General features: G+C 38.4%; 1 protein-coding gene across 3 annotated transcripts in view; it reads right to left on the bottom strand.

Annotated features, from left to right (window-relative positions):
- Positions 1 to 318: 318 nt before the first annotated feature.
- The window catches only part of LOC306870313 (glutamate receptor 3-like), a 40,705-nt gene continuing 28,271 nt past the window's right edge, over positions 319 to 12,752 (bottom strand). Inside the window, exons 14-16 of one of the 3 annotated variants that reach the window (XM_079417512.1) lie at positions 6,323 to 6,437; positions 3,115 to 3,362; positions 319 to 1,735 (exon numbers count right to left, since the gene is read on the bottom strand). In XM_079417512.1, the coding sequence (XP_079273638.1) occupies positions 3,117 to 3,362; positions 6,323 to 6,437 (361 nt within the window). In that variant the 3' untranslated portion in view covers positions 319 to 1,735; positions 3,115 to 3,116. Of the gene's footprint in view, positions 1,736 to 3,114; positions 3,363 to 6,322; positions 6,438 to 11,820; positions 11,936 to 12,752 lie in introns of all 3 variants that reach the window. The other 2 variants (XM_079417511.1, XR_013784248.1) reach the window with 2 other exon arrangements.

A 12,752-nucleotide genomic window follows, 5' to 3' on the forward strand; every position in this document is an offset into this window, starting at 1 on the left:
ATCTCTTCATTCAGAGCTTTTGACATGATCTCATGGTCCTTTGGTAGTTTAGTGGAATATGTCAGTCAGCTGTGCAGAGCTCCAGCTGTGTAGCTGTCAGACATGATAAAGGAGGACAAAATTAAGATGACTTAAGGTGTTCTTTAACCTTAAAATACCTTCTATCAACCCAATCTGCCCAGACAACTAAATTAGGTAATCCTGCACTGAAATTCCATGAAAAATGTAAGCATCAATGACAAATGAGAATGCTTGAGATGAAAACACATATACTTGAGTAAAAATTCACAGCTGAAATGACACAGTCAGTAGAAATTTGTCTTAAATCTGTCTTTATTTACAAAATATACTTAAATGTTTAAGAGTTGGATGCAGTCATGCAAAGGGAGAGATTATTGTTTTCCTCAGGATTTATCTTGACCATTTTATAATTTTCTATTCTTTATTTTATTAACAGGGAATGGAGGAGATGGGGAGCAGAAGCTGGGGCATGAGAAGAGGAGGCTTTATTGAGGGAAATGCTTTTTTTCATCCTTACTGTACGTGCAAGTTCACTTAGAAATCAAACAGAAGTCAGTTTTAGAAAATCTTCAAAATAAATATGCATTTTACCATCTAAACAAATGTTACGAATTTAAACAGACTTTATCTGCTTTTATAAAATCAAAGCTCTGCGTTTTCTCTTTTTTTCCATCAGTTTAACAGTTCATATTTTATCTCGGTGACAACTGCAGTTTATTAAAGTATTTTAAAACAAAAATGTAATTACAAACTATTAAACATTTTGTAGTTTCTTAAGCCTGACCTTAAAAAGAACTGATCTAAAAAGAAAACATTTTTATTTATTTTTTTGTTGCTGATGTTATATGAATGTGCTGTCACTATTTATTTCCTATCTTTCAGAATAAAGTATTCTGACAAATAAATTCAGAATCTTAAACTCTTGTTGGGTTATAGTACAGAACAGAGAGAAATATTTTCTGTCTCTCTCTCTCTCTCTCACACACACACACAGCCTGAATTCACTCCCACTACAGTAAATACGCTATGATTAGAACTAAATAAAATGCAAATTGTGAAAGGGAACCAATATTGACATTATTTCTCTGGTGCCATAATGTATCTGAAATTATTATTTACATTATTCATAACAATTATGTTGATGAGGACACAGAATCACAGCACAAACTTTAAATTAATAAGCAGAATCCTTCAAAAATATGTCATACAATTTGCATAAAATGTTTGTCTGCAAATTTCTAGTGTGAGTTGTCATGGAGACAAGCTGACTGTCACTCAAACACTGTCAGCACTGATCATGAGATCAATCAAATCAAACCTCTTATCTCTGTGTGTCTATCTCTCTCTCCCTCCTTTTCCATCTTTCCCTCTCAAAATAAGAATAAATTGAAATATGGTTTTAGACCCAGCACCCAGCAGGACATCTCCAAGACTTTGGTGAGATGGTCTGCGTGATTTGATGTTTTGCCACTGGTTCAGTAAGGCACTGAGAGAGGGCGGTCGGGCGGCTGGCTGGCTGTTTGGTCCATCCGATAGTCTGTCGCGTGATTATTGGTTCAGGTTGTGGTCAGAGCCGAGAAGACAAGTGTTCAGGTGAGATGAGTTTTGGTTGGGTGCTTGTCCACTTTCTAAAGGGAATCGCAGCCGACTCAAAGAGAAGGGGAGTCTATCCCATGCCACATACCACATGATCAGCAAGGGACAGGCTTCCAATCTGAGAATAAGAAAAGAGAGCAGCCCGACCCATTTGAGACTTGCAGACAAATATGCTCTTTTGACAATAACAGAACAATTCACTCAGACAAAAGGCAAATCAACAAAGCGCTGATCTGAATGTAGAAAGTCTGAAGAGATGGAGTCCCTGATTCATGGTAAACAATTTAAAGCTGCTGTAAATTCCACCCAACTAAAAGCGTGGTCAAATTAGCAACATTTTTGCAACCACTGCTGTCAATACTGTAGTGATGTATGACACAGGTCACGGGGAAGTAACTTTCAAGCAGCTTTCAAGCAATTTCACTTGAACAACTTAAAGAAGATGCAAAGTCTGCATGAGGAATTATTTCACCCTTAAGCGACATTCCTGATCGCACAGATTCCTATTGAAAATTTGCAGAACAAAAGGTAAATGTGGCTGCATCTTAAGTTGAATTAGAGACCACCTCTATCCCTGACAGTTTGACAGGTGCCCTGAAGTTTTATGATTGCATTCAAGTTTTATGATTTTCTTACTGGTTACAAATAGCTCATATTACATAGTCACTACTCACTGTCTAGTTATTTATGTTATATATTGTTACTCTTTTAAATAAGTGAGTGTTTATTTTATATACACTATCATTCGTAAGTTTAAGGTCAGTTCCAATTTTGTTTTATACCAAATACATCCTGTTCCTTTGAACTTTCAATTCATAAAAGAATCCTGATAAAAATATTACGGTTTTCACAAAAATGTTAAGCAGAACAACCGTTTTCAACACTGATAAAGTCTGCATATTAATATGATTTCTGAAGGATCGTGTGACAGTGATGACTGGAGTAATGGCTGCTGAAAATTCAGCTTTGCAATCACAGGGGTAAATTACATCTAAAACATGTTAAAATAGAAAACAGTCATTTAAAAATGTTTAAATTTATTTCAAAATATATCAGTGTTTGGAATATTTATGATCACATAAAAGCAGCCATGGCGAGTATAAGAGACTTGTTTTAAAAAATCTTGCAAACCTCAAACTTTTGAACGGTAGTGTAATTTGACATTTTAAAAAAGCAACACTTCCCAACTCTGCTGTCTGGCTAACATGACTATGCCACACTCAGATTCTTGTTTCTTTTATGTTTACAAAGCCTAGGGCAGGTACAGACAAAAGTGTGATTTCTCAGAACAACTCTTTTAGTGATATCTGTCAAATAGCAGGGACAGTTTATAAGTGTTATTCTAAAAAACAGCAGCTTTAACACAGTGAGAAACTTCACTTACCTCAGAACTGAACACCAACTCTGATCTCATCAGAAGCAGATCTCCCATCATTAATACCTTTTTCTTAAGAAATGGTATTACTGACAAACATTCAAAACACACAGAAAACGAACCATTATATTTTGACGCTCTCTGTTCCGTAGACGTTATAGCCCTCTCTGTATGTGGTGAAACTCTGTACGGTGGATGGAGGAGCTGGTTTGAAGTTCTGAGCATCTTTGGTAAGTTTGAGGCGTTTGGTCTCCTGGTGCGACTTATAGCAGAACTCCACCAGAGCCACAGTCATGGCCAGACCCAGACCCCCCACCAGGATATAGAACACGCCGGCCACGTTACTGAGACTCAGTGCACTGGTCTTATCCTGTAGGGGGAGACACAGTTAGTACAGAAGTAGTGTACTTAGATACAAACCAAACTACTATATAATAATTAACACATGAAACATACAATACCAGCATGCACTCATTCACACTCACACACACAGCAGCGTATCATCACTTTCGCTCTTTGAGCACCAGGGGTTGCACGACAAGTCAACTCACTGGGTCTGTGTCGAATAGTCATGGTTCAAATGGCTTCAGTTGTGCTAGTTCTATATGCTTCTGAAAGCAGGAGGATCATTTCTCTGTCAATATATTGTGATTGTGTGCAGGTACATGCTGTTAGCTTTGCATAATAAGCTATAAATGGCAAAAAATGCTCTAAATTTCAATGCTCGAATTAATTAACTTTCTCGTTAGTCTAAAAACAGTTTATTGAAACCAGTCTGCCAAAATGACAGCTTGTGGAATGTATCACTTTAAGACGTAATAGTGTGGCTAAACACCACCTCAGCAGAAGATGATCAACGCCTGATTCTACATCACTGCCTGTTTAGCCCCGCCCACCAATTGGCACATGCAGTATAAATAACGAGAATGGTAAACGCAGCTTTACACAGAAACTAAACGATAAAGATGGCTCTAAAGACAACAAGATACTGTGCAGTGCCAAGTTGTGGAAACAGTCTTTGTTAACAGCCTTCCTTCTGATCCCAACGTTAGAAAAAATTGGATGACCTTTATTTTTAATGAAGTTCTAGACCGCGTCAGTAAGAATTTGGTCCTTTGTTCACTTCATTTTACTCTGGATTCGTTTACAAACAAAGCACAATTCGACGCAGGATTTTCAGAGAGATTGAAAATAAAAGACGATGCAGTGCCAGCTATATTGGATCCGACAGTAATGTCGCACCAGACAATGTACCTAAAATGACTCTTCCATTGCATTGTTGTGAAATCCCCCTTTTTGGCCCTTTATTTTTAAGTGTATGCTCAAATATACTGGAAATTATTCAAATCAACACAGAGTGGTTTACTTTCGGAAAGAATGTTATAAGTGCTGCAGAATTCTGAGATTCATTTACTTTCAAGCCAAATTGATCCAAAGTTATTGCAAACTGCTCTGAAACGAAGTGAACTTAAATTAAGTGGAGCTCAGAGGCTGACAGAGACCATAAGCGATTGAGACGACTGCTTTTTTGTAGAATGAATCTGGAAATGGCAATTTCTCACCTGATTCAGCCGAGTGGTCTTTCTGTGCACTCTGAAACGCTCCATTAATGCAGAATTAGACTTGCCAGAGACAGCAAAGACTGCTGTTGTTGAGTCATAAGAATACGGTAAACACTGAACCGCTGACTAGTCGACCACTTTCCACCTAGTAAAAATGAGAAGCCGTGCAAGCCCTATTACACACATACTGCACGCAATTTGCTTGGAGGGAAAGAAGATGAGCTAAATAAAAAGGGGTACTTGAGGTGTATTCAAAAGGGCATCAAATCAATGAGATGTGCCCAGAGGTCAAAGGTTAATGTATTAAAAGCTCAGGCAGCTCAAGAGAGGAAGAAATTATTCCCTCTCTCCTCTCATACCTTCTTCACTCTATTGGAAAAAGAGACAGTGAAACACTGCCCTCACACAGAACACACACACACACACACACACACACACACACACACACAGAGCCAGCTCTGAGCCTCTCGCCCCCTCTAGAGGTGAAGTTGGGTCAATACAGAAACATGACAAATAAGCTGCCATCAGAGAGCTACAGTCGGATCCTCTGGCTTCTTCGGTGTGCCATCTTAACAGAGTAAGTGAGGAAGAGGAGACGGAGGGGGAACAATATTGATGTTACTATGGCAATTCCCCTCTCTGAACTACTTCTGCAAGCTTCACAGCCTTCAAAACTCATTAACAGACACCTGCATGCGACCAACGCCACACCTCAAAACACAGACAAGCCTCAACAGGACTGGGTTCTGCTGCTGTGACCACCAGCCTGACACTTTGGCACACACAAACACGGTCTGTCTTCACTAAAAGCCTGCGAAAGAGCAGCATAGCAACAGAGGACTGGGAGTGTAGCATTACTGTTTTGAATGCAAAGCCTGAGACCTGTTTTTTGAATACGGTTACCATAGTTACAGGCTCATATAGTCAGTGGTATAGCCTCTGCTGTGCATATGCTTATGGGACATGTTTTCAGAGTTAAGTAACTTTCTTATCAGACTGGATTACACAGAGAATTGTAATAAAACAATTGCATTTTATGCTCATTAACTAGAGTCTCCAGGCAAGAACACTTTCCTGCACATGGTCTCTATTAAACTGATGCCAATGGCTAATAGGGGAAAACAGACCTTCACCAGGGGGCGCTGTGCAGGAATGAAACTAAAATTACCAAGGATATGTCCCAGGTGACTTAAATGTAAGGCATTCAGACACCTTACTCCCTATATTAGCATTACACAATGCATCAATTAGAAATACCTTGTAAATGACTGTGCTTCTTTTAAATTTTCCTTCTGATGATTAATGTCAATGAATGTTGCCTAGAGACTATTTATGCACAAATCAGTAAACAATATTGAGAACGAGGCCATGTCACAGCAGCAGAAGATAAAGAATCTAACGAAATACGTAATTGTTACGAATGCTTACTACAAGATACTGTTACGTAACACTTAATTACTACATCATTAAAATAATGAATTGTGGGGTGCATAAATTCTTGTGTGTGTGTGTGGGAGGGGGGGTCCTGTTGTGTTGCTTCGATATTGATAAAGGTTTTGATTTTCCCCTACATTTTTGTCCTACAAAAAAAAAAAAAAAAAAAAAAACTTCATACAGTATGTAATGATGACTTCACAATGAAGTGAATCCAGCTGGAGCCAAATCCACTAAATCCATTAAAATTGGTAAGTGACGCCGGGACTTGTTACGATATTTGTAGAATATGAACATGTTTGTTTGTTAGAAGTAGATGTGTGAGCAGACTAACCTTACTCCCAGAGTCTTTGGTCCCACATTCACCCTTATCGTACCACCACTTGTTTTTCAGCTTGTCTAAGATGCCTTGTTCACTGAGTTTCAACACTGCAAGGTTTACAGGAGTTCTTCACGAGGGGAAATAACATAAATAACATGGCACCATTATGTTATTTTATGTTATTAAAACTTAAACCTACCGAATATCTGTTAACCAAAGCGATACTGTAGGACACCTGGCCTTGTGCTGTTGATATCGTAGACAGCGAGAGAATAAGAGAGGGAGAGATGGAGAGAGAGAGAGAGAGAGAGAGAGAGAGAGAGAGAGAGGGAATGCAGGCAGGGCTAGCCTCAGTGTTACCTTTGACCTGGCAGTGCTACCTACTGTTATCGCTTTGAGTAATCGGCACTCACTGTTCCAACAGAGGCAGAGAGAGTAACCAACACAGCCAAACAGAGCATAATTACAAAGAGCATTGGGCAGATGAATTTGGTTATTGTAATTGTGGTATGAATGCAGCTTTTCTAACCCAGTATTCAGCAAGCCGGATCCATCGGGAGAAAAAACCCTAACTTGACTAACAGACAAACAGGACCCAGCAGTCAGAAGGGGAACCGGTCTGTGGTGGGTGAGGGCTGAAGCCAAACATCTTACAAACAAAAACGCCTAGCCCTTATGAAAGTCAGCACATAAATTTGTAGATATTTGCATAATACACCCTTTTCAAATTTTATTTCCCACAAATCATTTGTTTCCAGGGTAGCAGACAAAATAACGGAAACAGTATCGCTCGACGATGTTGCTATTCCTTCTGGGCATTTCGTTTTGTAAGATGTTAGTATGTCATCAGCAGGACTGCTGGGAAACTCAGTTTATTTTCCTTCTGCTAAATGATGAGAGTCGCAATCCAGCAAAGCAAATATGCCATACTTACCACCGCAACGAAAGCCAGCTTCAGACATCGAATGGTTTGATACCTGACGAATAACACCTTGAAACAATGAGATCTGTTTATTGACACATGGACCTATTGCTTGAGTACATTCAACTTGTATTTATGTGTATCTATAAGTGAAAACCCACAATATTGCTTAATTTTCAGCTCTACTCATGCAACAGCACTTTACAAATTTGGTTTCTCCAGTTTTCATTCAAATATTGCATTTAAATCAAAATTCTAAATCATTACTAAACATTGCTACTACTTCAACAAAAACAGTGTGTTCTAGAATAAAGTGGATTATGGCCGTGGCTGCCATAATCGAATACTGTTTATGAGTGTACAGACCTGTTTAATTGACTCAGAATTATGTTCCTGTAGCTCAAATAGTAGAGCATGGCACTAGCAACGCCAAGGTCATGGTTTCGATTCCCAGGGAAAGCAAGAGCTGATAAAATGTTAAAACTGTAACTTGAATGCAATGTAAGTCGCTTTGGATAAAAGCGTCTGCTAAATGCATAAATGTAAATGTTAAATCACCAACAGCTAAATACAATTGGATCTATCAGTAGTCCATGCATAAAAAAGAGGCCCTGATACTGATGTGTTTGCTATGTAAAGCGTTGAGATGTTCTGTGAATTTCCAGCATACTGCAGCTTATTTTTTTTATTATTTTGCTATGCGTTAATAGTATGGTATACTCGCTGGGTTTGCTGAATTACTCCATTCATGCATTTCGGATCAGACTCAGGTCAATAAATGAGAAACATGCAGTTGTGATGTCATAACAGACTAGACACCCTCCACCCAGCATGCTCAACTTATCAGTGCACAGACTAGGCAGCCATTTTGGTCTCAGAGTTTAGATCTCAGAGCAAGAGCCAATTACTGCAGTGAACTTGCTTTTGAAGACCAATCAGGACTGAGTGGGGCTGCCTTGCCCTCATGATAGGCTGAACACAGGGTGATCATTCTGCAGGCTCAGGGGCTAAAGAAAAGTGGCCATAAATTCATTGAAAAGTGTGTGCGAGTATAATGAATTTGTGCTTGTTTGTGGTTGTCTGTGCATTCGTATGCAGATGAATGTGGTGTTTTGTGAGTCTACAATACGGCACCAGATCTTTCTCCACCTTTGATTTCTTGGAGTGTTTAATTAGAATTCTCACGTTTTCCTGTGATGTTTTGTCTCTTCAGGACTGTCTGGCCCCAGCAGGTTTATATTTTTCTTTAATCCCACCAACAAGGGAGCTACGGGCTTTTCCATGGGTTACACGTCAATTCAGGGAATAATCTGAGAAAGCTGGCGGTTCCAAAGGGATTTGCATACTTGTGGCAGGAATTTGGCCAAAGATCAAAAACTGTCTTTTCAAAAAAAAAAAAAAAAAGAAAAGAAAAAGTCATCTGGCTGTTTGATTGGAAATGTGAATATACCCAAGTCTTCACACTTCTCTTTTGCCACTACCAACAATTTGTTCAATATTACGAACAAACAAAAACTTCATGTGACAATCGGCTACTGGCAGTTCTTCATGTAAGCTAGGAAACTTGGTATCACTAATGAACAGTTTTCAATGTACATGATGCAATTATTTGTGTTTGTTTCCTCGTTATGGAAAGTATACAGTAAAGTATAAAAAAAAATAATAATTTACCCCACTTTATTACTATGTAAATTGGAAGTTATTCTGTTCTCCTATAATAGGGCTAATGGCAGTGCTCTAAAGAATGGTACTGGCTGTCATGTTGCTGTCACTGATTAAGACAGGGGAGGGTGGCAGCCTGGGGTTTTCACCCCAGTCTGTAAAAGTTTTATGGGGTGGGTTTTCTTTATGTTAATAGTCTTCAAAGGCAGACTTGAGTTAATTCATTTGCAGTGGTACAACTTTCTCTCATTTGTTAAGTTCACTTATTTATTTGATAGTAATGACTGAAATTAATATAATAAGTTGTAATGTCAATGGTTTAAATGGCCCCCATAAACGTACAATTTTTTTAGAACTATTGCGACGAAAAAAGTTTGACATTGCTTTGATCCAGAAAGCTCATTTGTGGAAGGATGATGTTCATAGATGCAATAATAAATATTACGAGGTGGTCTCTTTTGCTGCGACTGACAATAAAACTAAAGGTGCTTTGATAACTGTTTGAAGAAATTTTAATATTTCCATTTTAGACAGAAATGGTGATAATGCTGACAGAATTGCCTGTACATCCCTTGTGGAAAGTAATTATCCCCACTGATAATTCTGTTGTTTCTGCTTCAGTTGTTTGCTCTTTTCTTCTCGAACAATCATGCAGACCATTGTCCATAACAACTATCTGGTCTAAGGATAACTTACAAACTTTGTTTTCTGATCGGATTTGGGAGACAATCACATCATCCTCGAAGAGCCCAGATCATCGGATGATCCATTTGAAATTGCTGCATGGACTTTGTCTGTCCCCTTTGGGGTGCTTCTGTGTGCATTTATCGCCTTTCCCAAATTGCAGTTTATGTCCACGGGGTGCACTAGGTGCATATTTTATTTTGTAGTCGTTTTGTTTCTTTTTTTTTTATGTGTAGTTTTTGTATCGCTGTATGTTTTTTTTTTTTTTCCCTGTGCTGGAGTTTGCCTTTAAATAATATAAAAAATAACTGTTCACAAAAAAAAAAGAAAAAGAAACACAAGATAAATTTAATCCAGTAATTAGGCATCACAGCTGACTATAGTGTTCATATACTGCTATTAATATGTAATCAAGAACAACTTCATTATCGCTGGTCTTCAATTATAACTGTAAGTTTCTTGAATGCATTTAGACAGAAAAAATTATAAATATTTATGCCGATATTGTACAAAATTCACCTAGGGCATTTCCAAACTTCTAGATGGTATCGTAAACTACAATGTATACATGTAAGTGACAACTATGCTAAACTACAGCTACAACACTATTAAAGGAAGAGTTCACCCCAAAAACTAAAAATGATGTGTCCTTGTGTTGTTCCAAACCAGTATGACTTTATTTCTTAAATTTTTATCATAAATTACAGTTTTAAGGCCCCATGAAATACATTTTCAAATTTAGTTTTATTTTGACCAAATTCTGTTTTCATTAAAAAAAAAATCATGGCTTCATTAAATTTTAGTATTCAAAAGCATCTCTAATTAATTGCTTTTATAAAAAAAAAACTTTTTTACCGAAAAAAAGAAATAAATACTGTGTTGTGTATTTACATTTTTCTGGTAAAGAAATTCTTGTAAATAATTCTTCTGCTAAATATTCCTTAAAGAATAATGTTTTGTAATAAAAACAAAATAGTAGTAGTACTATCATTACATTAAGTAATATATTTCTGTCAAAATGTCTTCAAGTTAAACAGAACTTATTTCGACGGGTTGCTGTGAAGACCTTTAAGTTTCTGTTTGTATATATGCTATGATGATAGTTTTTCTTAAAAGAAATGGCAAAATGCTCATGATGAATACATGATTGTGTTCATGTACTCATATATTGAGGCGGCAGAGGTGCTTCAGTATGTATTTAGTAAACAAAACCACGTATCTGTGCCATTCATTCACACAGAGACACACGGAACATGCAGGATTCATATTTGAATAGTATTTTTGCAACTTAAATTTCAAAGACACTAGTCCATACCGTGTTTTGATTTAATTGTATCGACCTACTTTTGATTTATTCATCCAAAAATTTGTCTAATTCCACGACATTCCGTGTTATATAGTAAATTCTATTTTTATGACTAGATTTTTCAATTACATCTGCGTTTTCCACATCACGGAAATCATAGGGCCCCACCATTGTATGGACAAAATATTTTTGTTTCACCGAAGAATAAGTCATTGGTTTGGAACGACATGAGTACAGTAAATGATGACAGAACTTCACTTTTGGGTGAACAATTCCTTAAACATTATAATAAACATCAAATAGGCTCAGGCAATCCTATGTGCTTTAGAAAAGTATAGGAACCTATTTTCCAGGGCAGTTTTGGTCTTGTTAGCACTGTCTATTAGATCCTCGTACATCTCTTTTTTCTCTCTCTTGATAGCCCATTAAATCCTGGAACTCTGGTAGACACAAACAGTACATTTTCTGATGATCTGATATTACAGATCAGAAGAGAGCCAGAGAGGGCCTAGTCTCTTCTACCTGGAACAAGCTGTTTGTTTCACCACACAAACAAACCCGCGAGGTGGCTTCGTAATAACCTAAGCATCCTAATAAGCTGCGCTCCTGGTGACCCTGACCTCGCTCCACACATCCACCCACTCGAGCCTTTATTCCTCTCCTCCTCTGCTTCCTTTCCTCCATTAGCCAAGTAAAGGGTCACTTCATGATCACAGTTTGCTTATTACATAAGCTCCAAAAAAAAACCCTGTTACATTGGCAGCGCTGGCAGTAACTGCGGCCGTCGCAGTGGTGCTAATGCCCTTGGGTCATAAGGCTCAGTTTGCTCGTGTTCACCCTTGAGGGTCACGGTACTGTTGCCGGGGGGTCATAGGTCACGGCCTTGCCAATTACTCGTAGCTAGGAAATTGTTGTTTGGGTGAGATTGAGGCTGACCTTCAAGTCCCCTCCCCCGCTGCCGCACTCTCCCTTGTCGTACCACCATTTATTTTTCAGCTTGTCCAGCAGTCCCTGTTCATTCAGCTTTAACACCGCCAGGTTTACAGCGCTTCTTCAAACGATAAACACATAGCTCGTAAGAAAAGGGACAGGTTCGTGAGAAATCTAATGAGACTGCAGCAACTGGCAGTTGCTTTTTGTTAGGGGTCAATACAAGAGGAGAGACCGGTTAACTGGTGAAGTGGTTGGACCGCTCGATTGGTTAATTGCGCCAGCTACTGGGTACAGACAGAAGCGAGTGTGCAAGTGAGGTGTGTGTGGTGCAGAGAGAAACAGAAAGAAGTGAGAGGAAGAAAAAGAGGTTGAGTGCTGGTGAGTGATGGGAAGGATGCAAGAGGAGAAAAAAACAGCGTATGGCATGACATGCTTGGCAACAGGCAATACAGCACAGGTGCAGTGGAAAAAAACAAACAATCCAACCATACAAACATTACAGAACCGCAAAAAAAACCCCAAAAAACAACAGCACAGCGCAAAAGACGAAGAAGACAAAAAAGAGGAAGGAGGATGACAAGAAAAAGGGGGTAGGAAATCAACAGCAACAGGCATTACACTGTAAAAATGGACTGTAAATTATTAAGTTAAGTGACATTTCTGTAGAGAGAAACACGATAAAAACATTACCACAACATACATGACTAAAGAAAAAGAAACTTAACAAACAGACACGTTTACCTTATGTACCGCGAGAGAAAGAGAGAGAGACAGGCAGAGTGAAAGCAAAAAAGAAAGAAAAAGAGTTCAAGGAAAGAGAGAATGAGAAAAGATAGAGGGTGAGAGAATAAGAATGAAAAACAAAACATGAACGAGACAGAGAGAAGAGAGAGATGGTGGAATCAGGGTAGGTGGAATACTATAACAAAAGAGTG

The sequence above is a fragment of the Barbus barbus genome (assembly GCF_936440315.1).
Source record: "Barbus barbus genome assembly, chromosome: 5".
NCBI lineage: Eukaryota > Metazoa > Chordata > Actinopteri > Cypriniformes > Cyprinidae > Barbus > Barbus barbus.